General features: G+C 34.2%; 1 protein-coding gene across 8 annotated transcripts in view; it reads right to left on the reverse strand.

The window, feature by feature from the left end:
• Window positions 1–27,023, reverse strand: part of HDAC9 (histone deacetylase 9) — a 664,661-nt gene that overhangs the window by 299,108 nt on the left and 338,530 nt on the right. For 7 of the 8 annotated variants that reach the window (XM_033088749.1, XM_033088746.1, XM_033088751.1 and 4 more), the window contains one exon: window positions 17,429–20,029. In XM_033088749.1, coding sequence (XP_032944640.1) covers window positions 19,715–20,029 — 315 coding nt within the window. In that variant the 3' untranslated portion in view covers window positions 17,429–19,714. Of the gene's footprint in view, window positions 1–17,428; window positions 20,030–27,023 lie in introns of those variants that run through there. The other variant, XM_033088745.1, reaches the window with a different exon arrangement.

Below are 27,023 nucleotides of genomic sequence, written 5' to 3' on the forward strand. Positions count from 1 at the left end.
TTAAATTTGTGCTTTTTATATATTCTAAGAGGCAAAGAAAATGAACATAGATTGTAAATCAAAAACAAATTTAGTAATAAAGTAAATCTGACATCAAGTGTGAAAAGTAAGTATTGAAGAGTTGAGGATCCATTAAGGACATTTTGCAACGTCTTCTAAACCATGACCATTGAGTTTTATGAACTAGAGTTCAGTAGAAGAATTAAAAGTTGGTAAAGAATGTATTTAGTACGAAGAGACAATGCAGGGCCACAACTGTGAAGCCATTCATACAATGGCTTCCTGACTCTTACTCGTTTCCGTTTTTCACTTTGACTTTTCCTTCTACAAGTGCTAGCGCATTCTCATCAAAATAGTTGGGAGGAGTAAGAAACAGATGGTTGAAAATTTAACACAGTAGTAAATTGGTTTCTGATGTGCAGATGATGGAAGTATATTTTGAATTTACTCAATGGTCTCTATTATAACATTACCACAAATTGGCTGTGGTAATAACATTACCAAAAATTGGCTGTGAGACTCCAAGCCATCTCTCAACCTCTCTGGATTTGGATTGGAGTTGGAATCTGAGCTCTACCATTGCCTAGATATACGACTTGAAGCAACTGTTTCACCATTTTGAAGCCTCCACTGCTTCATCTGTAACTAAAGATTGTGATTAAATGATACAATATATGTAAATTGCTGGGCATGGTGTTTGGCATTTGATTAACTCTCAATACGTAACACCTTTATTGCTGTTATTGTCATGACCAAATATCCCTGCCAATAATAAATTTTGTCATTCTGTACTATTTTTAATACTGCTTTTATTAAACTTTATATATCAGCATTCACAATTTTTAGACATATTTTATGAATAACTTAGTTGGATTATTTTCACTCATGAAATCAAAAATTTTGTCAGCTCCCCCCTCTCCGCCCCCACCGCCCCCCATGTCTCCTTTACGGGGAAATCTATTTGTCTACTCTGCTTTAAAATAGTAAGTAAGCATTCACTTGACTTATTTCTTTTAACATTCAACACTTTTTTTTTTAACCAGTTAGAATTTTGAAGGAAATCATATGAAAGTAAAAGAAAAAGAAGAAAAAGAAGTTTTAAAAATAAGATGGAACATTCAACATTAGTCTATCTGTCTGATAGCTGTCAATAAAAGTATAAAACTTTATCATCTTTATATGTCAGGTTGGGTTACATATATATTCATACATATGTAGACATATACATACATACCTACATATGTTTGTTTGTGTGTATATATATAAATATACATATATATGATTACTTTATAAGCCGACTGCCTTTCAGGGTAGGAAATAAGAGTCCCAAGTCATTAAAAAATAACCAATCCATATCAGCTTTTAGGACCTTGATCTTATTAAGAGATGCATCATTTAAAAATTGGATGTTTGCTCAAAGGAAAAGCACAATTATTAGTACATAGCTCAAAAGATGCCTTTAATCATCTAAAAAGTATTAGTTTCTGTGTTAATCAAGACCCTTTCAGTAATTTATTATAGCTTTGATAAAAGTTCTTAGTCGCCAATAAAATTTATTGAAATTGTTTTTCTGATCCTCATGAGTTAGTAGTTACTACTCTCTTATTTTAGAGTAAATAATACTTTAAAGTTAAAAAGAGCTCCATAATCAAAGACAACAAAAGTAAAAATAGTCACATGGGCTTATATCAAACTTAAAAACTTCAGTGCAGTAAAGGAAATAATGAGTGAAAAAGCAATCTATGTACAGAATGAGAGAAAATATTTTCAAATCATATGTCGAATAAGGAATCAACATCCAAAATATATGCACTCCTATAACTCAATATCAACAACAAAAAATACAACCTGATTAATGGGCAAAGGACTTAAACAGACATTTCTCCACAGAAATATACAAATTGCCAGAAAGCATATAATGATTAATATCACAAATCATCAGGAAAATGCAAATCAAAACCACATGAGACATCATCTCATACCTGATATATGAACTATCAAAATAAACAAACAGGCAAACAAAAATAACAAATGCTGGCAAGGATGTGGAGAAATTATAACACTTGTGTACTGTTATCAGGAATGTAAAACATGGTGCATCCATTATGGAGAACAATAGGGAGTTTCCTCAAACAAAATAGAATTGTCCTATGATCCAGTTCTTGCTATGTATCCAAAACAGTTGGAAACAGCATCTCAGAGAGATAATTGCATACCCATGTTCATTGTAGCACTACTCATAAGAGCCAAGAGGTAGATGCAACCGAAATGTTTATCGATGGGTGAATAGATAAAGAAAATGTGTGTGTGCGTGTGTGTGTACAATGGTATATTATTCAACCCCAAAACGATGGAAATCAACATCAGTTGTAACATCAATACGACATCAGTACTAAAAAGCAGAGCTTTATGAAAAATTATTGTATTCCCACTATAAGTTTATTTTCTGTAGAGAATATGGATGTGTCTCAATATTAAAAATAGATTCATTCTTAAAAAGTTACCAGCAAGGTGGATTTTCTTAAGTGGATACTACTTCATTCTAAAATCATTGTGTGGTTGTATGTGTGTGCCCTTAGAAAAATCACACTTTAAACATGTATTTAAAAGAAAATGAAAACTTAATCATACATAAAAAAATCTATAAAATACAATGAGTCTGAAAATAGATACAATGATTGAATATTTAAGTATAATTATTTTGAAGAATTGAGGATGAAAACCATTAGAAGATAATAGCACAGCTTTCACTTTGTTGTTGATGTTTGCCCTTAAACAAAACATAAAATCCATGCAGCTCCTGGGTCCCTAATAAGACTCATACTTTGCATGGGTGGTGGCAGCCATATGAATTATGAGGTCTTTATAAATGCCAGTATTATTAACGTAACTTATGTTTAAGAATTATGTTAGTTAAGAGATTTACATATTTAGATTTGAATTTCCTTTTCTGTTGCCTCTTAACATTTTTAAAATTAAAAATAGATCAAAGGTAAAGCTCTTATTTGCAAATGCTATCCAAGTCCAATCTGCAATAATTCTCTTAAAAATTCCTAACATATTGAAAAGTAATACATCTAATAGTTTTAGAACAAAGATGAGACCGATTGTCATTTATTCAGTGTATGCCCTATGGTTGCTCCAAAGGTCAAGAGATGTCAGAGGGTAGGGGCTGTATCTTGGCTCCTAGTACCGTGGTGCATGCTGACTAGATGTTCTGTCTCAGTGCACCAACAGCACATGCAAATCTTCTTGGAGTTCTAAACTGTGCATGTGTGTAACTTAATTAACTCTTTGCTGTGTTAATTGATTTCAAGTTTTTCCCCAAAATGTGTCAGAAATCCACAAAAAAACAAAAAATTGATATTTTGACTATTTTATGCATTTAATAACAATTTGAGCTGCTTCGTATATAAATGAAATTTTTATGTATAAAAATGTCCTATTGTTATGCATTCTTGGAAAACACAAAAATATAGAAACATGTACACCTGCTTTCCTAAACTTCTTTTCTGGATGTTTCCATCAACAATCAGAAGATGGAAATATTCATTCGGATATATCTGACCGTCGTGGCAAAAGCGTTAAGAATGTCAAATTTGGGACAATCTCATTTTAAATGTAGATATTAAGTTTATTATCTTGGACAACTCACTCTGACTCAGGGATGTTGTTGTTAATTCAGCTGGAAATTTAGGCAGAAGTCCTCATTGCAAATCAGATTCCTAAATTGCAGAATGTATTTGTTAATCTTCTGTTTCTGTTCACATATTTTTCACCAAGGTTAAAGCTTGAAAAAATATTAGGACTTTAATAGTGACTTACATATGATTGAAGAGAATTATTAAACTTTGAACATACCAATTAAAAATTAAAAGAGAAAATGTTGACCTTGAAAGAAAGACTAATATGTTGGGAACAATTCTTAAAGTGACTAAACATGTTAACCACTTTCTATGAAACCAAAAGAAAACTAAAATATTCTTACCCAAAACATCAAATGAAATATCTTCTTCTTCAATAATAAACTTACTGAAATATTTAAAGATTTGTCGAGATGAAGAAAATCACATTAAATATATATATATGAACCAAAAAAAGGAGGCTTGATTTAAAATAACAGTCTGTCAGGGGAGGCGGGTTAGCTCAGTTGGTTAAAGCGTGGTGCTTATAACACCAAGGTTGCCAGTTTGATCCCCACATGGGCCACTGTTGAGCTGCACCCTCCTTAAAAATTAAATACAATAAAATAAATAAAATGACAGTTTCTTAGCTAAGAAGTTAGGGTTAAAATGATTCAATGATGATTATCTTGAGTTTCTACTAAAAAAATTAGTAACGAACTTAACTAAAAATTTCTGATTAGAAAATGATGATATTCTCAACACCACATTAAGCCACAAAGAGCAACAGCTCTTCTTCAGATTCTCAATATTTATTTTTTACCTTCTCAAGGCCAAAATGTCATCTTTTTTTGTAAAAGAAAATGAAAGCCAAATGGTAAAAATGCAAAGATTTGGTTAAACAAACAGTCAGAATTTCAGTGGTTTTATCTGCAGCATGCCCAGCAACCAAACAAAGCCACGATATTGTCCATCTCTTTGACAGACAAAGAGCCACAGAGGTCCAAAGTGACATGCCCGAAGGCTGGCACGTGATTGGGCTAATTAAATTAAATAGCAGGAAACAGCTTTTCCATTTGCCACTGCCTGGCCACACACAAACTGTAACAGTAAATCTTTTATACTAGTCAAGGAAAAATGTAACCATTAAAAATATACAGTATCAACACACCATCCAAGAATCAGAAGCTGTATATCCACATAAACTCCCTGGGCCTGCACTTCAATGCCAAATGTCTAAGAACTTCCTAATTCACTTTAGGAGCCATCCAAAAGCCCATGGCAATTAAATAGGATGGAAAAAAAAGGCTCCCCCACCCCTCAAGCATTACCAACACTTTAACTTAAGCCAATATTCTTAGTGCATTGAGGACACAATTCTACACCGAATTAAATCAAAACCTCAACACTTCTGAATTGAAGTTAAAATAAAATTTATTGCTCATTTTCCACTACTTTTATATCTTACCCCTTCCCACCCCCCAACTGAAAAGTAAGAGGTAAACTGAAAAAATGCACAAAGCCTTTGGAATGTCTTCAGCAAACTCTTCTCCTATGCTCCCCATAATTTCTTACCCAATAACAGAATTTTCTGTAAGTTTGCTACTGTAGTTCTAGGCTTTTCTTTAAGATAACATTATTTTAAATACATCCATACTTCATATTTCTACAAGAATTTCCCTGGGTTAGTAGGTACTACTCATTTGTATCAATTATGGTTTTCATTAGCCTTGATTTCTAATGTAAAGAACAGAAACTATGAAATAGTAATTGTCATTTTAGATAAAGTATTATGATGGAAAAATAGAGACAAGGAAACTGCTTTCTTAAGGATCTCAAAATAGAAGATTGCAAGATAATTTTAACTTAGAGACACAGCAGATTCAGAATCAGTGCATACCATGGCTTGTCTGTTTAAACAGAAATGTATAAGACAACATACATTAAATATGTAATAATAAAAAATGTAAGCAGTATTCAATCTTTTTAGGTAAAAATTACATTTATGGTAGCCAGTATTCCAATATTATAAATATTCCATAGTCATGCTTTACTAACTTGAATTTAAGAATTTTAACTAGATTTATTATGTCTTACTGTATGAAAGAGTTGATTGAATTAATGGACCATGATTTAATAAAATTATAGTATACATAATCTTTTCCTACAAAAACACACCCAGTTTATAGGGGTTCAATATTACTCAGAAAAAGAGAGAGAGAGAGACAATATCTAACTTTTTAAACAAATTTGAAAGGTTTTGAAAGTCAATATTACTGTTTTTTACTGGGTTTATTCCATATAATTGTAGGACCAAATATCAACCAATATACATGGGTCAGCAATGCCTGTTCAGTCTGTGTTTGTGTACTACGCCAGAAACCAATACGCAATTATTACTGTTTGTTTGCCCGTGTCTGCTGTCAACATTAATATTTGAATGTAAAGATAACCAAAATCCAACAAATTCAAAGTCTAGGAGAACACAGTCAAGCCACATAGAAGAACTGACTTGATAGGAGCCAGTAAGTGACCAACTTCTAACATGAAGCCAGTCTTAAGAAAGAGCTGAGCCAGCTCTTCTCCCCATCCTGCTCTCCCCAATGGATATATTTATCTCTTCACACCTTTACTGAATCCTCATTCCTGCCCCGTGGCCCTAGGCTAAAACTGATAAATCCCTGGGGGTCATCCATCCCTGTAAACACCCAGGACATTCAATAGAGGCCCAGAGAACTCATAGATAGCGAGAGAGAGACAAGAGAGGAGAGAGGAGGTCTCGAGGAGAGAGGAGACAGAAGAGAGAAGAGAGGAGAGAGAGAGAGAGAGAGAGAGAGAGAGAGAGAGAGAGAGAGAGAGAGAGAGAGAGAGAGAGAGAGAGAGAGAGGGAGAGAGGGCTGGTTGAGAGTCAAGGCTACTATAGACCTGCCCTAACAAAACTTAAAATCAAGTCTTGAAAGTTTCAATGTGATCAATAATCTTTAAAGAAAGACAACAAATTTAAATTGTCTGCTATCTAACAAATATTTACTAGACAGTAAAAGGGGCTGGAAAATAAGAACAATATTCAAGAGAAAAATTAAGCACTGATAAAAGACACAGAAATGGCAGAGACAAGAGAGTCAATAGAAAAGGATGTTAAAATGAATATTATAAATATATTCAAGGATTTAAAGGAAATCATATATATAAGGAGGATGGAAAATATATAAAAGATGGAAAATATATAAAAGAACCAAATGAAATAGGTCTAAAAAAATACAGTATCTTAAACAAAGAAATTTTGGACGTGAATAAAAGTTTATCCACCAGAAAAAAGACGATAGCAATAGAAACTATTCAAATTGAAAGAGAGAGAAGAAGAAGAAAAACATGTACAGGGATTTACAGACTAGTGAGACAATATCAAGTTGTCTACCGTAGGTGTAATTGGAGTCCCAAAAGAAAAGGACAAAAACTCACAATTTCCAAAAATTTAAAAAGTGCAAACCGACACATACACGAAGCTCAGTGAACCAAAGCAGGATACAAAGAAAACTGCATTAAGGCAAATAATAATCAAGTTGCTGAAAACCAGCAATAAGAAAATCTTAAAAACAAGTAGAGGAAAAATACACCACGTGATTTTAAGACTTGCTATAAAGCAATAGTAATCCACATTCCATGGTACTGGTGCAAAGTTAGACATATAAAGCAATGGAATAAAAGAGTTCAGAAATTTGCTTACACATATGTTCAACTGATTTCTAAAAATGGCAACAGAATAATTAAAAGGAACAAGGATAATCTTTTTGAAAACTGGTACTGAAAAACTTGGGTATCTTTGTAAGATAATGAACCTCAGCCTTTCTTCACATCATACACAAAATTATAGGCTCAAAATGCTTTGCCTTGAATGTAAAAACTAAACTAGAAGAAGAAATGGAAGTAAATCTTTCTTAGGTAGGACACTAAAGCACTAACCATTGAACAAAAAAATCAATACAATTGGATCCATCAAAATTAAAACATTGTGCTCTTCAAAATAAAAGACAAGCTATGGGCTAGGTGAAAATATTTGCAACACATAGTATATCTAGAAATGGACTGAATCCAGAATCTATGTTACTCCTGTAACTAATAATAAAAAGCAGACATCCAATCCAAAAACGGGCAATGTAGCTGAATCAACAATTTACTAAGGAAGATATACAAATGGTCAGTAAGCACATGAAAAGATGACATCAGGGAAGCACAACATAAAACCATGATGAGATTCTACTACACATCCACTAGAATGCATAAAGTTTAAAAAATATCTGACAATACCGAGTGTCGGTAACAGGAACTCTAAATACAATGTTGATGAGAATGTAAAATAACTACCAATCCAAAGTAATTTGGCAGTTTCTCACAAAGTTAAACAAACACTTAGCATACAACTCAACAATTACACTTCTAGGTATTTACCCCAAAGAAATAAAGACAAATAGACAAATGTCTACCTAGACTGGTATTGAATATTCATAGCAGCTTTACTCATAATCACCCACACCTGGAAATAACCAACATTTCCATGGAGAGATGAATGTTTAAACGAATTGTGGCATATCCATATAATGGACACTACCCAGCAATGAAAAAGACCATATTACTGAGACACACTTGGATGGATCTGGAAGCATTTTCTGACTGGAAAAAAAAATAAATAAATAAAATAAATAAAAATCCAGACAGAAAATATCACAGACACTTTTTACATGGCTGATATATAAGAGATTCTAGAAAAATAAAAAGTAATGCACAGCGAGACAGAAAACCAATGAATGATTGCCTTGAGCTTAGTGGAGAGTGGAGGGTGGGACTTGATTAAAAAGGAAGAGGAGGGAAATCTTTGGATATAAATATTCTATATCTAGGTTATGATGCATACATTTGTCAAAATTCACAAAACTGTACATACATAATGAGTGGATTTTTGTATGTGAATTATATTTCAAAAAAGTAGATTAAAAAAGTAAGATTTAAGGAGCTAAAGTAACCGAAGTAAAAATATCATTTCTAAATTTTAATACAAATTATTATAGTTGGGGAGAACCTCGGGCATTAGAAATTGGACTTTACTGAATCCCTAGAAGAGCTTCTTTCTGGGAATTTTTTTTTAACCTATTTCCATATCTAGAAGAATATCATATTGAGAAATAACCAACCAGTGTCATATATAAAGGTATAAAATATATGGAGCTGCTTAAAGTTTGTATGAGGTAAAGAAAATTTAAAAAAATAAAGGAATCAATTGAATATATTTTCAAAAGTTTGTCAGATGATTCAACTAATAAAACAAATATCAAACTATTTAAAATATGCACCAGAAAATTGTTAAATTTACTTTACTTCGTAAAGTATGAAGAGGGATTTGATATCACCACCATCATGACCAAAACATATGTAAGATGCTGAAAATGTAAAATAGGCTTATTCTTTGCCGTGTTAAATGAAGGTAGTAAAGAGAGGGCTGATGGCTATTCAAAATTAGTGAGCAATTTACTTAAAATCAAGAAATCGCTGCAGGATTTCTTGTTCCCAGATGGAACTACCATAATTTAATATTTAACTACCCAGATGGAACTACCGAATTTAATAATTTAACATTCACCAATCCTTGGGACAGAAAAAAACCCTTCCCACCTCCCCTCATCCCGTGCCAAAAAAAAAAAAAAAAAAAAAAAAAAGATTTTCAGAGCGTCTGTTAAAAAGCAAAGACACGGAAAAGTTGAGTACAGAGAGTCCCCGATTTACAATGGTTTGACTTACGATTTTTTGACTTTACGATGCTGCGAAAGCGATATGAATTCAGTAGAAACCGTTCAAATTCTGATTGTTTCCTCGGCTAGAGATAGGAAATAGGGTAGACTCTCCCACGATACTGGGCGAGAGACATGAATACCGGGGTAAACAACCGATACTCTACACTGTAGTATTAAATGCATTTTCGACTTATCGCTGTTTTCAACTTATGATGAGTTTACTAGGATCTAATCCTGGTAAATCAAAGAGCGTCTGCACTTACTTATTTCATGCTGACTCCAAAGACAGGCAGAGCCCCATGCAACTGTTAGAAGAAAAACCCCTTGTAGGCTACAGGGGAGGCCAATTTTCTGATTGACAGCCTTGCTGCTGATAATGGGGTGGGAATTAACTTCAGAGGACAGCGGGGCTTAGATAGAACTTATCTGAAGATTCTCTTCCTGATCAATATATTTTTCTAAATACATTCTTTAGCATAAAGATCACTAGGTTGATCATTCATACCTAGAGTTGGTTTAAATTTGACGAATCCTTAGTTGAAATCTGATTTTAAAAAAATGGGCTTCTTTTTATGGGAGGTAAAGGAGATAGAAGGCAAATGAGTGGAGAGGAAGAAGAGAAGTAATGTATTCCCAGGATCTCCCAAAGATCACCTCAACCTGGGTATCGCCCTAGGAGAGAGCGAGAAAGGGTTACAGATGAGTCAATGTTGACAGCCACCTGCAGTCACCTAGTCTGTACACATACTGGCATTTTCTATGTGTGCTGCGACATAAAAAGGTAGGGAAGCACTGTCCTAGGATGGATTTTTATTGATGGATTTTTAACTGAAGAGCAAGTTATTCATTATTAACAAGAGAAACTGAATGTGAGAAACGTTCCTACCACGGAGAAAGTTACTGAAGTTCCAAGTTCTTAGTAATGTTGTTAACACTGACATTTACAGCAAATGCTCACTTGTACCCTGCACCAAATCTGCTACCACATATTATATTATTTACATACATGAATCCATTGAAACCTCACAACACCCCAACAACAAAAAAATGCAATTGTTAATCACCTTTAACAAATGAGTAAACTGAGGATTGGCAGAATTAAGTAATTTGCTTCAGGTAGAGTTGCTAATGGATGAAGTAGAAACTCCTGAAGTCCAATTATAGAATCGGCATCATAACCACTAGCAGATACATCTGTAAGGCAGTTCCACACAAAGACAAGAAAAGAAGCCACTGTTCAAGTTTGATGCATACGTAGTCAAAACAACATATTAATTTCCATGTTCAGTAATGGTTTTCTTTATTTAAATATGCATAAAGTGAAACTGATTAACTTTTTAAGATTAATATGAATCATTTTGTCTTCTTTCCAAGCTCCAACTTTCAAAAATTATCTATAGAATACATGGATATAAAAAAATATGCTAAAGAGACCATGAAAATTATTCGATGCTGTAATTTTATCTAAAACGTGTCACATAGTACAATCGAAGTAATAAGCAAAGATTCATATAGAATATAAATTACGAAAAATCAATTGAGTCTTGGTAACGTTAAATTATAAATTCATCAAGAAAAACATTTCCATCCTTTACCCCTGGCTGAAAATGAAAATTAAATAGCCACTATTCTTACTAGAGTGAGCTTAAAGAAAACATTACTAATGCGGACATACAGTACAAGAAACAGTCCAAAACAATAAATATGATTCTTCATTTCACACAGAAAACAAAAGTGAGCTTATAATCATAAAATGGAAGAAAGTGTACTTTAGCCATTAAGAAATCTGAATAAGAGAAATGTGAAACAAAAATCATTCAAAGAAGTTTAATTGAGCACTTCACACATTCATTGTGTGGTGCTAGGAACACTGTATACTATGTTTTCCCTGGCTTCAAAAGGCAAAAAGACATAATGACACACAGGTAATGAAAAAAAAATTACATGGTAAATTGTATGGAACTGATTCCAAGTTGGTTGAAGAGTTCAGATGGCATAAAGGAGAAAAGGAGAATGTGGAAAAGGAAGTTACAGGATTTCCACATAGGGAGAAAAGCGTGATGAAACCCATGAGTTTGGAGCCCCAAGATGAAAATTTGCTACACATGTTAAGTGATTAAATTAGATTGGGAGGGATGAGTGCTTGGTCAGAGAATAAAGGGAATAAAGGTCAAATTATGAGGGCTGAAACTCAGCGATATCATTCAGATGAAACAATTCAGAAGATATTGTAGGTTCTGCCATAAAGGATGGAACAATGATATTGGTATTTTACAGTAAGTTAATTGAATTTGTATACAGATCACACTGATGTGGAAAGAGGTTATTGCAATGATAAAAGAAGAAATTCATTTTAGTATTAAGGTAGTGACTAGGGAAAGCAAAGCCAAAGATAAAGTGATATGATGGCTTGAAATCAGGAATAGGAGTACCAATTGCTTATAAGAGATAAAGAAGAGGAGACAATCAAAGATGAATTCATAGTTATCCGGTGTCTAAATGGTGGTTCCACTGACAGAAAAAGAAGAGCTCGAAAAAAACATGTTTTACAGATGGTGAATTTACTAACGTTGAGATGACAGCAAAGCATTAAGTGAATTGTCCTTAGGACTGATAGTATTAATAAAACTTAATAGACTTTGAGTTGCCTTTAAGGTACAAAACAAAGAGATATTTAAACCCCTAAACCCTTAAGATGCTGCAGATCTCTTTCAACACTAAAATTGTATGCCTCTATGTTAGATTAAGTAACAGCAATAGAAAGATACTGGCAAGAGCAAATATTCATTTGTTCAGGTTTTATAGCCCACTGCTTTCCAAAGTGATGTAGTAAGAGGTCTATTAACATAATATAAAAGGAGAGAAAGATGATCTAAAGCAGCATTTTACAGTAGAAAATATGTGAGCCACAAATGCAAGCCACATACCTAAATCTTAAATTTTCTAATAGTCACATTAAAAAAGTAAAAGAAAGCAGGTAAGATTAATTTTAATAATGTTATGTAACGTAATCTATTAAAATATTATCATTTTAATATGTAATCAATATACATCTTTGTTACTTCAATATTAATATACATTATATACTATGTCTTTGAAATCTGGTGTGTATTTACACTTAAAACATAACTCAATTTGTACATTTTAAATTTTCAATAGATCTACCAGTTTGGACAATACATATAGGGATCTTCGCAGAAATTCTGTCAACAGAGGCACAAAGTTCAAAGCAAAGACACGAACATTAGTTCAACATAAAACTTAAGTGCAAAGTAGGCATAAATAGAAATGAATAACCAGGGTAAAAATTAAAGCCATATAAATGAAAAATAACTCCGATTTAGTTTGTAAAAGTCACCAGAAAATAAAGGCATTAGAAAAAATAAACTTAATGTTTTCTTCAGTTTATATTAGGTATAATAAACATCAATATTGTAGCATTTAAATGATTCATTGAGAAGAAAAAATCAAAATAAAATGCTAGGAAGCAATAAGAAGCAGCGAAAGGAAAGGCAGAAAAGCAAGACCAAAATCAACTAGAAATAAGGAAAACAAAACTGATGCATGAGAAAATGGAGTCCACCAGTTAAGTTCTTATCTCATTAAAAATCACTCAAACGGAGAGAATATTAAAACAAAAATGTACATAACTCAAAATGGATCAAAGACCTAAAAGTAAATGCTAAAATTATAAAATTCTTACAAGGAAACATAGGGGTAAATCTTTGTGACATTGGACTAGGCACCTGTTTCTTAAACATGACACTAAAAGCGTAAGCAATAAAAGAAAAAGAAAAATAGATAAAACTAGACTTTAACAAAATGTAAAGTGTTTGTGCATCAAAGGACACTATCAGGAAAATAAAAGACTATCCCACACAATGGGAAAAAATATTTGCAACTCATATATCTGATAATAGTCTTGTATCCAGCATATATTTAAATACTCTTTGCAACTCAACAACAAAAAGACAAGCAAGCCGATTTAAAAATGGGCAAAGGACTTCAACAGACATTTCTCCAAAGATGTACCAATGTCCAATAAGCAAATGAAAAGATGTTCAATACCATTAGTCATTAGTGAGACAGAAATCAAAGCAATAGGCTAGTACTTCACATCCACGAGGCTAGCGACAAAAAAAAAAAAGAAAAAAAGAAAAGAAAAATAACAAGTGTTGGAGATGATGTGGAGAAGTGGAACCCCTCTTCCATTGCTAGTGGGAATGTAAAACAGGCCACTGTGTGAAACAATTTGGCCAATCCTCAAAAGTTAAACAGAGTCACCATATGATCCAGCAATTTCACTCCTAACTAGGTATGTACACAAGAGAACTACAGACATATGTTAACACAAAACTTGTACAGGAATGTTCAGAGCATCATTACTCATAATAGCCTCAAAATGAAAACAGTCCAAGTGTCCATCAACTCATCAATGGTTAAACAAAATATAGTATATTCATACCGTGGCATATTATTCAGCCATAAAAAGAATGAAGTACTGATACATGCTATCATGTGGACGAACCTTGAAAACGCTATGCAAAGTGAAAGAAGCCAGACACACAAAAGGGCACGTAATGTATGATTTCACTTATATGAATCGTCCACAATACATAAATCCACAGAGACATAAAGTAAATTAGTAGTTGCCAAAGGGCGGGGAGGGGTGAGGAGTGGGGAGTGACTGCTTAATTCGTACAGGATCTCTCTGAGTTGATGAAAATGTTCTGGAATTAGTCGTATGGCTGCAGTCGTATGAATATACTACAACCACTGAACTGTACACTTGAAAACGATTAAAATGGTGAATTTTATGTTATATAAACTTCATCTCAATTTAAAAAAAAAAAAAACCAACATACAACAAGTAGCTGAGAAATGGGGAAGAAAAATAGTTTGCCAAGTCTTGGTGAATTAATACTTTACGAAAACACTAAGAAATTATTTCTATTAGAAGAGAAAAATAAGCAAAAAAGGACAAATATTATGAAAGAAATAATAGCAATAAACACAGTGAGAATAATCTATAGTTGAGTTAAAATGCAGATGGAACAGAAAAATATACAAGAAATGTGAGAGAGTCTATTTTGGAAACTATGAATTAGAGAACCCAAGACTCTTAGGTAAAACTATGAAAAATCAGGCCATATTTCAGGAAGTGGTTTAGGGCTCCTGGCCATCTCCAGAACACCGTTTCTGAATCAGATTCTCCCAAAGGGCTTGAAAAATGTAGATTCCTGGGCTTCCTGTCAGGACAACAGAATCAGAACCCCTGGGGGGTGTGGTCAGAATCTGAATTGTCAACAGCTTCCTTCAAGGGGATTTCTATGCACCTTTCAATTGGAAAACCACCTAGGCAGGCTAGCACAAATGTCCCTATTTTCCTTTCTCACAACATTTTATACAGACTATTATAGTTCAAAATGATTATCAAGTGCTTCCTGGATAGGTCAAAAGTTTTTAAAAAGGCAGCATCCTAATGGCTTAGAAATTGGAGTCTCTTAGTCTTGGTTTGAAAATCAAGGTAAAAAGTACTGAAGAAGAGCTATAAGCTAAATGAAATCTTTTCTCGTTCTCTCCCCCAAAAGTTAATTCCCAGTGCAGTCACTCTTTTTCTTTCCATCCCAGAACTGTCTCTGGTCAGAAAAAAGAAACTCACAAATTTTCATGATTCAAAATGTTGCACATACGTATATAAGAATTAGATCTCTCATCTGTGAATTAGAGTCCTAATCTCCTAATTTATAGCAAGGTTTAAAAGAGAAAATTGATTCAAAACAGTTTGGAAAGGTGGATGGGCAGTGGGAGAGAGAGAGGCACAGAGAGAATGAGAGAGGGGAAGAGAGAGAGAGAGAGAGAGAGAGAGAGAGAGAGAGAGAGAGAGAGAGAGAGGAAATGAGTCAAAGTATCAATGAATTAATGAAATAGGACATGAAAAAATAATTGTTGCACAACTATAGCATGGTGGTAAAGTTTGAGCACAAGTACTCTCCGGTTCTTGAGTGCCTGGGTTTAAACCAGAGCTAGACTTTCACTGACTGGGTAAACTTGATCTTATTTAAATTCTCTGTGCTCCAGTGCCCTCATCTCTACAATAGGACAATAATTACCTACCCATAAGGTTGTTGTGAGGACTAAATGAATTAATATATGTAACGTGCTTAAAACAATACATGCTACATTGTATGTTTGCAATAGTCGAAAAGTCATCTTTGTAAATCCAGATGGTCTCCTAAAGTTTCCTTGTCTAAACCCTATAGTTTATTAAGCCTTAAAGAAGTGATTATAAAATGAGAATAGAAATTTTTTAAATTGTTAAGTTCTTAGAAGTTACATTCTCAATATCCTGTTTTATTTGCCTGATTTCTTCGGTTGCCCTCCCATACTTTCCCTTTAAAATTATCAGTTATAAAGGGAATCTACCTCTCAAACTCCTTCTCTTGCATTCCAAATCTCTGATTATAATTGGTTACAATTTGAAGATCTCAATTATTTATCATTGTTAACCCACAAATATATACCCACAATTACATACCCACAATTACATGCTTCCATTATTTTGAAAAATAAAATCACAAAGAAATGCCAAATTAAAAAAAAAAATACTGTTGTCTTCCTATATAACTGTTGAGCAAGTTTCAAAAAAAAAATGTTTAGTGTCTGAATTCCTTTTTAACATCCTTTGGAACAAAAAGAATTATGAAACATAAAACTTTCTTAAAGACTGTCTTTCTCAGATCCATGAAAAGTAGAAATCTCCATTTCAACAGCCACCTTCATGAAGGAGAAGGCCGCTTTTTACTGCCAGAAGAGAAAAATCTGATGGTTATTTATTTCAAGTCCTGGTAAAAACTATTTTCCTGAAGAAAAAGTTTCTAACATGCAATTGATGCTTTTCATTAAAACAGCCACTTCACACTTTGGAGATCAGATATACAGTATACAACCGTTACCTAACTGATTCCTCCAACTCTTTCTGAGGATCTCTAGTACCAAGTTAATCTTGTAATTTTTATAGTCCAAAGGCAATTTTCAGGTTATCCTGACTAAAATCAATGGTATTTCCACAATTTGGACCAAATTATCAAATTTATGGCATGATGGAATGTAATCCCTTTTGTAACAATCAATATTAGCTCCAGAATTAACAATCTAGTGCCATATTATTGTGACTTAGAGTAACTTTAATTTGTATGACTCTATTCAAGTTTATATTAAGGGAATCAAAGAATACAAAACAAATATTTGCAACCTATTGAACCAAATACACAGTAACACTCTATGAAATATTGACTGATAAGTTTGGCTAGCAACTGGCCATAAGAGGAACAAGGTACCCCAAGACCTCTGGGATGTGTATGACCCAATTCCCTTTATCTGAGTCAGGCTCTTTATTTTTCACACTAGTATTATAATAAGTGTTTCCATATAAGAGGAGGTCATTTAATTACTCTTTTCTCTTTAAATTTCTGTACTGTCCATTTATACTTGTAGGTCAGACTCTCATTGTTAATAGATAACACTATCACGATACATGGAAAATTACTCATTTTAACATTTATTGAGTGCTTGTTATATTCAAGGGATTATATTAACCTTTTTAAAAATAATTTTTTAAGTTGTTCAAAGTTAGGACCTGACATCTATTTATATAAAATTTTATATGCAGAAGTTGACATCAAAGATGGTAACATATCATGATAAAGGCCACACTGGGGAAATGAAATGCAAAAAAATTTTATGTATGTGTTTGCTAGTTGATAATAGCTATGTAAATAGTTTAAATTCATTATTGTCGGATTTATTATTTTTTTTAAATGGTATTAGAACTGCTCAAAATCTCTTTATTTTCTCATTTCAACAAAGAATGGTGATATATTTTGGTATAAGAGACCTAGTGCAGGAGCTTCAAATTCAATTATATATATCAAGTTTACACAAAGCCATATGTATGAAAGGGGATCTTTTAAAAAAAACTTTATTTGAGAAAGGAAGAGACTTATAACAGAAGGCAAGAAGAGAAACATACAAACAATATATTTACAACACAAAACAAGAGATCACCTTTAAGGGTGTAAATTATAATAAATACAGTAGATTTTAAAAGAGACAATTATCAATTAGTTCTAAGATTAAGTCCAGCTTTTATTTTCACTGGTTCCAGGTAGTTTATTAATTAAATTCAAAGACTATCAAATTCAAACAATTAATGTCCACCAACTGTACTGATGAAGCTCTCTCAAATGACATTATAAAAAATAGTTTTTTGTTTGTGATTACATATCTTTGAAGTGATATTAATATTATACAAAAGCCTGCTCAGCCACATGTTCCTCCCCAAATAAAATGTATTTTAAAAGATGCACTATCCCTTTTTTATGCGATTGAAAAAAAGACTTTAAAGAAAATGTATATTTATGAGATGGAAAAAATACACAATTTTATGTTAGAAATGCCATATTTTAAATGCAAAACAACTGACAAAAAGCCATTTTAATCTGAAGGAATAGACTAACCAAAATATGTTGGTAACAGGAAGTGTTGCCTATTACAGCGATTTGTCAAATTATCAGGACTTTCATTATATGGAAAAATTTTAAACTTTCTAACGTCTAGTTATGTTAATTTAATTTGAATGGAGACTTTTTAAAAAAGGATAATGTATCTTTAGCAGTAACCTTTTTTAAGAAATATTTTTTAAATGTCACAGCAAAATGTAAACAATACATGCCAATAACATATATTTGTACAACGTCTACATTTGGCAAAACCGCTGTATCTCCTTTGAAACAGGATACTACTACCTTAAAATACCTCCGATTTAGAAATATAAATATTTTAATAGAAAAACTTCACAAAGATTCTAGGTCAATTTGGATTATCCATATTAAAGGGGTCTTAATACAATGAATCTTTAACTAGCTTAACAAAAGTAAACCCATAAACCAAGGTAAACATATCAAAAGGGAGTATGAAGGAAATGTTCCAGTGAAAAGCTTCCTTAACAATTTCCCTACTTGTGGTGTTATTTTCTTAGACAATAAATCAATTCATAGAGTGCCCTTTAAAAACCGAACGAGTAAAACACTATCCTCCGTTTTTTTCTCCCTACATTCCCCAGTACATGAATCACTTGGACTTCCTGTTTCCACAAGGCATTTCCTGTTCAGCCTCATAGAATCAGCTTTCTGTAGAACAGCAGGAACCTGACAAAGAACTGACTTAAATAAACAGAGTCTTCTGTTGCCTTCAAAGTTATTTGTATTTCATAGCATCAAAGGACACAGTCCTTCTGAAGGTGCATTATGTACAGGTAGGTTCTTTTGTTAAACCTAGCTTTCCTAATTTTTTATTTGCCAGAAAGGTATGGCATATGCCATGTCATTATGGAAGTATGTTTAAGAGATCCTAGGGGTAATGATTATAAAATACGATACACCTTCTTTTCAACATGATTTTGACTTCATAGCAGACAATAATCATACTGTTAACTGTGTTTTCTACAAATGTAGATACAATATAGTATCTGATTAGACCATAAAGCTGCACATTACTTCTTGCCGATATTTGCATCTGCTTCATTTGATGTTTTTTCATAGACAATGTCATCAAATAAAACAAGATAAAAGTGAAATGAACAGTGCCAGGTGAGACATAATGTAATATTTAAAATAGTACTGTACTTTGCATCTATATATTGAAAACCACCTCTATTCCTAATATTTTCAACTGCAATCTATACAGTGAGCTAGGAGTATTGGCATGGTAGCCATAACATTTCACTTAACAAAAATGAGAAAGGAAGGAAGGGGAAGACTACCTTTAACAGTGTTCAAGACTGTAGTATGATACATTATGTACAACGATGTGAAAATTGAATTCTACATATCAAAACAAATCAAGAACTAATAGAATGTTTCATTGATCAGACTGGGAAATTATATCCGGCAGTCAGTGATCTCAACAGATAAAACTAAAACAAACAAACAAACAAACAAACAAAAAAAACCCAGTGAGTTCGTTTTCCTTAGAAGTAATTGGTGTGGCAGGCTTTGGGATGATTTAAAGCCCATTAATTACTTGGATACTTAATGTAGTATAATTTAAGTGTAACAGGTGTTTCCTTACCAGTGGAGTTTCAATGAAACCTTGATATCTACATAGAGATCAGTATATATAGAGATCTCTATATAGATATATCTGCATTAGTTAGAATCCTTAAACACTAAAATCAAATCATTCAGAGATATAAACAGATAGGAAATAATATCCATTAACCAAAACCTGCAGTGCATTCCATATTCAGATAATGACTTTAATTACAAATCCTGGAGCTAAATCTTTGCCTATTACCTGTTGCATAAAAGCAGCCTGCTCCCCAGATTCCATTTCCTGGATCTGAGCATCTTCATCACTGTCCACTGGTTCCTCCTTGACCTTCACAGCCCCAACTTGTCCCCGTGTGTCATCCACACAAGCACTGCTGTCGCTCCTAGTGCTGTTGCCACTAGAGGGCGCTCTGTCTTCCTGCATCGCCTGGTCCCCCTGAAGCTCTTCCTCTGCTTCCTCGAGGTGACTGCCTGGTTGCTTCAGTTGTTCAATAGATTTCGAAAGCAGCTAGAAGAGAGTGTTCAGGGGTTCAAAATTCAATAGTTTTCGGTGGTAACAGAGCAGCAAAACACACTTTGATCTCTAATGACTCTTTAACTCACTTAAAAAATGGTGGAGAAGAGATAAATAATAAAATTCTTCTATGGAAACCATTCAACTTTCACAAGGTCAGGTTGTACTGAGTCAATTTAATCCGAATAAGCCCAAGAAATTTTTTTTCTCAAAAGAGGAAATGTAATGGAGATAATGGAAAGGTAATGAAAAATTTCCAAAAATCTAATTTTTCAACAAATGTCAACCACTATAAAAGACAGAAGCACAAATGCTAATAGTCCTTCTTGTCTATAGAATGTTCCTGTATCTAAATGGTCAAATGATAAAATATCTTCTTATCTATACTTGTAAAACATGCAAATATTGATTTTGAAATTCTGAAGTTTAAAAAGATGCAGGACATAAAAAACGTTTGACAGCACTAAAAATATTTTATGAATATATCCAAAAGGAAATTAAATATTAGGGGAAAAAAGAAATTATTTATTCATTTGAAAATTATTATTTAGAACTTTCATCTTGTAAGTTAAATCATACTTAATCTTCAGAAGTGTATGAATTAACTGCGCATCGATTAACAAAGATAGCTGAGAACATACCTAAATTAAACAGTAGCATAAAATAATATACAAGCTCAATAAACGGGGAAAAATTCTCAAGATGAGTTTATCTCATGCAGGCCTTTTGTTTTGACAGTGACCCTATTGACAGATCATCTGCAGATCTTGAACTGTTTTCAAAAGTGCTTCGTTTTCTGCTGAGTCAGTGCCCATTGAACCAACATGCCAATTTTTGTAAAAAGCAGCATACTTAGAATACCACCATTAAAATCATAAACACAGATTTTTCTATGTAAAATTCAAGTTTACCTCCCACTCACACCTATATTTTTAAAACTCAATGCATGCATTAGAGTTAGAATACATAAGTTATTCAAACTTTGAAGAGCGATTTAACCTCTTCAGTTTGAGAGACTTTCCTCCAGTCCAGACAACCTCAAATGGCCCAGCACATGCTGCGGAAGCCCTTCACTTTCACTGTAGGTAGAATTATTGTGAGTTTTCGTTCACTTGTTCAATATATATTTACTGAGTGCCAACTATGTTCAAGACACCATTCTATGCGTTGGGAAAACAGCCATTGCCCTACCCTCGTGGCATTTACAGGTTAGTGTGTTAGAAAGGCACTAAATTGATAAATAAACTCATTCTTGTTTTCAAGTATGGTAAATGAAAGAAAAGGAAGAAACTCAGTTTGTTAGAAGAGAATACATATACTAGTTGGCATAGGAGTGGAATGTAGATTGTTAAGGAAGGTTTCACTGAGGAAGTGCTATGTAAAAGCTGAGACAGGAAAGATGAAAGATGGAAAGCAATAGTTAGATGTGTGTGAGGGGTGGAAATAAAGATCAGGAGCATTTCTGGCAGAAGGCACGTGTGTAGACTAGAAAAGGAGCCCAGCGCATTTGAGCAACTGAAAGACCAGTGGGGTCGGAACACAGGAAGACAGGGAGTATGCTGGAAGATGATGTTGGATAGAGCGACACAGGTTATAATACATTTGGGTTGAGAATAAGATTTTAGCAAAATAACATATAACTTAGCGTAAACTATATATAAGACCTAAACATCACCAATCCTAAGGGAGACATGATCAAGCTAAGAGATTATATACCAATCAAAATTCCTATCAAAATGAAGAAGGCAATTTAAATATCAATTTCCTTTGGGCCTACACTCTAACTTCTATTGTTCCTGGGCAGTCTTCATAAGGAGGACATTCATCCCAGCATGCTTTAAATGTTATTAAGTACTTTTTCGGAAACCTTCTACAGGACTTTTGTACCAATTCTGAATGCTCCTCAGCTCTTTATGTCTTAAAGACAAAATACATCACACACTGCTGAGATTTTGGAGAAAAGAGACAATGTAACATTCCTGAACTTTGACGACACAATTGTGGAATCCCATTTCACTGGCTGTTGGAAAAAGAATATGTAACACCACAGAAATAAAACAGGATTTTAATGCAAAAGTCCCAGTTTTGGCTGGGACACCAGGAATAAGGACACTGGGTGACAAACCTCCCTCATTCTTCAAAGAGAGATCAGTCAGTCCCGTAATTCTTACCTCCATCAACCAATTGAGACAACATACAAGAGCAAGTTAGAGAATCTCGTGGAGAGAAAGGCATTTATCTACGAAAAGGTATTAGTCAGGTGAAGGAGGCTGCAGGAGCCCTTTACAGGGACTGTAGGCGGGGAGATTTCTGCTATTCATTTTCTGTAAGGATGATTGCTAAGCTGGAGAAACGCTCCCTCTCACTACTAAAGCTTAGTTCGGCAAGTTCCATGGGAGCTAGATTGCATCAGAGTTGGTGGGCCAATGATACTTGTGAGTCAGACACCTCTGAGAGGTGTTCAAAATAGCTTGCCTATAAGAGACTCTATAAGGACAAGAGAAAAAAATTATATGGCGTATGTGGTCACAGCACAGGAACTCAAGGCCATTCATGAAAGGTCAGTCAGAGAGCACATGACCAGGGTCCAGGAAATGCCAAGTCAAAAGTCCTTGCATACTGAAGGGTGACTCTGCATCTTATTCAGCTTCTAGATGCCTGAACACAGGAGTATTTAATAACCAAGGGGAAGCTACAAATACCATCTGCTAAGTAAAAAGACCTTTGTGTTGCTATTCCTCTCCTTCCCAGTCCCAATTCCAGCATGGCCTCTCAGTGCTTTGACCTCCTAATATCCAGTGGTCTTGTCCTACGCTCTACCTCAGCTCCCAGTACCATGATCACGCCCAAGACCTGGCCTTTATATGTAACTGTATACTCTCATAAATATGGGTTTCAAACATCATTCCTTTCTTCTGGCTCATCCTCAGAATATTCTGACTCCAACCATATTCTGATGAGGGCCTTTATCCCTCATCTCTGGAAGGTCCTCCATGCAATTGGGTAACTAACTGGTTGGCTATTGAGCCAACCACATTCTCACTGCCCATCACCCACCCCCCACTTCTCTTACTTCCCTCCTTCCTGGACTAGGTTCAATTCTCCATCATTAAAACTCACTCCCTTACTTTGTCTTCAATTCCTCTGCCCTTTTCAAAAGTAAGACTTCTAAACTTGATTAATACTAAATCTCTGCCAAACCCAAGCAGGTGAGTAAGCAAGGAAACAAATAAACAATTTGCAATCATACTGAACGTTTCTCTTCAAATTCATGATCGTAACCCTCAAATGGGCCTTTATCCTACCTCTACCTGGCAATCCTACTCCATTTCTCTAATTTACTCCCTCTTTTGCAATGACTATTTCAAACTATCTCCTCTCTCCTCAGATCTCTAATATTCAGACCTCTTCCTCAGTCCCTGCTGATACCTTTCCTTCTTATTTCCCTGAGAAAATAGAAGCATCAGCAGAGAAACTCAACTGTCCCTTTCACCCTTTCTCCTATTACAATGAAAGCAATGTTTGCACTCCTATCTCAGTCAATCCCTCGGCTTAATGCCCTGATCTTATCAACTCCTGAAATTACCCACTCTGTTGTCCATCACACATTTCCCTCTCTGCTGGAGTATTTTCGTTTGTACACTTTCAGTATTATCATCTGTCTTAAATATAACCTCCCTTGACACCCCCAAAAACCATTACGTACATTCCTTCACAACAAAACTTGAATTATCTCTTTTCATTTTTCTTTTCTTATTTGCTTTAGAATTCACAACACCTAGGCTTTCATCCACACTATTTAACCAATATCTCTCTTGTTACAAAAGTCAATAATGACTGCATAAATGTCAAATCTATTGGCAATTTAAATAGACTATTAATACATGTCAGTGAGGGTGAAGCATTTTAGAAAGGAAAACAAGACAAAATCTTTGAAAGTAACCAATTAATATTACCAGTGTTGGTGCAGCCAAAGGCCAGACAAACTATGTGTGAATTTACTGGAATACGATTTCCCAAAGATAGGAAGTGTATCCAAGAAAATCTTTAACACTCACAAAATGCTGAGTGTTCACAGAATATATCATATGTACATTTTAACAGAAAACCTTCTAAAATCCGACATGTTAATATATTTCTGAGGTCACTGAAGTACCCAGAAATCACATCATTTCATCAATGAATCAAATTTGGTCAGTATTTACAACCTCACTGACATAGATACATATATGAAATTGTATATATAGTTTTAGTGTGTAGTACAGAAACAATGCCATTTGTTCCAGTCAGTTTCTTTGGCGACATCTACACTTCTGATGAACTAAGGGAAACACAAGGGAGAAAAATGCCAGAATGAATAATGCTGTGATAACTGAACAAGAAGTCTGAATGGCAAAATGATCTTCTTCCAAGGGCAGAATTCCTTCAAGGTTTGTAAAAGAAATGTAAAACAGAACTTACGAGTGGAGATCATATAAGCATAAAATATTGGAGTTGGAAATTTCTAATAACATTCTTCAAACCCTTGTTTTGGAAGGAAGGAATTCCATGCCCAAGAAAAGTGAATCGTCTCCAAAACAGAGTAGAAACTTTTTATACCCTTCCACTCTGCATTCTCCTCTGAAACAGCTATATTCTGATGACAAGTGAATTAATATAAACAATTCCAAAGTCTCCCCTGAGCTCCAAACTTGCATATTCAGCTGCTTACTTAACGCTGTTGCTTAGATCTAGAATATCTAATAGATATCATAAACTTTAAATAGCTGAACGAGAACCTTTATCCCCAGTCCACTCAAATGTATTGATCACCTGATTTTTCTCATCTGAGTGAACAGTTACCCAATTGCATGAATCAACAATCTAGGATTTATTTTAGTTTCTCTCCCACTTATCTTTTTCCATAAATACCTGAAAACTTAATGTTTAGTAGCAATGCTTTGACACTTTTCTTCCCAGGTTATGAAGTGAATGACTACGTCTGCAGGAACAATAACCACCACTTTTTCACCATCTCTGGAATCAAATGTGCTCTTTGTTAAGTTTCACAAAACATAAAAGAGATAAATGTGACCTCCTGGAGCTGGTATTGCAAAACATAAATGCATAGAGGAAGTTAACCTGCACTTCTTATTTTCTTTTAGGTATTTGACTCAAGCTGTTTTTGTTTAAACCGTCCAATTGGCCAGAGTGGAAAAATTAGCAATTAACATCAGCCAGGAAAATCTACAAACAAAAGTCATAGGAAACCTGCCTGACACGTTTGTCTTAGTTCAGACGTTTAAATAGGAAGTTACTCGGTGATATTTGTAAATTTCTAATGTTTTTACTAAGAAAGTCAGTATTTGGATGATGTAGTGCTCTTTGTGTTTTTGAACTACAAACATGACCATCACGAACATGGCTAACCCTTTTTGAATTTGTACCGTCACTGAGTGGCCAGCTGCAGGGAAGAGCTGTCTGCTTATTCTCAGTGGGGTAGCAGGGTCTCTCTTGGGTTGAACATCTGGAGGTGATCCCCCAGCAAAGCTGAACTGTTGCCTGGCTGGCTAGAAAACACAAGACAAAACATCTGTGTGACAGATAAATGTGCAAGTCTGCGTGAATCTCGGCTGAGACCCCATCTGTAAAACACACGGCTTGTCACTCGTCTGACACCAGGTGAGTTACTTTGGTGGGGAACCCAGCTGAGAGGAAGAAACTGATGGCTGGGCAGCATCTCCTGCCCCTTTTATCTGTGCTCGTACTCATCTGTCAGTGTGTCTCTGTATTCTCCATGCTACCATCCAGCAATAGTACAAACACCAAGAGTGCTGCCGGCATATCTATGACCATTCTGGGTTTGTAACACAGCCCCTTCCACACACTCACAGATAGTCTATAGGCCAGAGAGCAGGATATTTTATCCAAATTTCTAACATCTTCAGGTATTACAACTCAGCGCTTCCATTCTTATCAACCCCTGGCAGGGTCACGATTTATAGCCAACTCCATAATTGCAATGTTTTATATTCCATGTTAAACATCCTATGTTCTAGTGGCAAATGCTATAAAATTAAATAAATATTTAAAGGTGGTGCTACTCATCTTTACATATTAACCTCTTAAGCTCATTTCTGTGTAAGTTACAATGTTTGATAAATGTCTAGAAGTCAACAACACAGCATAAGTGCTTTTGAATGAAATATCTTTCAATTCTACTTTTGCCACCGAAATCCTTCATTCCCCACAAATATTATCAGATTCTGAGTGGCAGCTAAGAACAGGAGTGTGTAAGGAGTAAATCTGTTGCTGACAGATATCTGAGTTTCTGAAATTATCAACAAACCATTAAGCACCAATATTTGAATGGGATAATCTAATTATGCAAAATGACCTTCAACCCAAATCATCACTTTCTTATTTTGCAGATTTTACTTGGAGAATGGCAATAGCACAAGTTTTTTTTTATTCTTTTAAATTAATGTAAAATTCTACCCTTGGAAAATAAGACCTTTCCCTTAAGCTCCAACGAAACTAGATTTACAAATAATGATATAATTCTGTCTCAATTCACAAACAGATTAGGTATATACCAACTGTTCTGAAAAACAACATAGAGAGCTTGGAAGGCTTTCAAATTAAGACGTCTACTTAGAAAAGAAGCTCTCTGCCTCAAACCAAAATAGTCCATGCTATTTCGCTTCTTTGCATTTTAAGAAAATAATCAAAAGCACCAAAATTAAATAACAAGAGAGAAAGATGTTCTATATATTGGTTCATTATTCACATAAATTAAAAGTCTAAACTGAAAAAAAAATCCTTTTTTTTACCAATATTGAAGATACATAAAATTAATCTGGGGACCAAGTGAATTCTTAATAAAAGCTTGTTTACAATTCTAAATGATTGTCTAAAACAATGCCTGCAATTAAAACAGCCTTTCTCTGGCTCGCACACATTCTAATATTTCAGAAACTTAAGTGTTCACTTCTGGAAAGGAGAATGA

This window comes from Rhinolophus ferrumequinum, chromosome 20 (genome assembly GCF_004115265.2).
Source record: "Rhinolophus ferrumequinum isolate MPI-CBG mRhiFer1 chromosome 20, mRhiFer1_v1.p, whole genome shotgun sequence".
NCBI lineage: Eukaryota > Metazoa > Chordata > Mammalia > Chiroptera > Rhinolophidae > Rhinolophus > Rhinolophus ferrumequinum.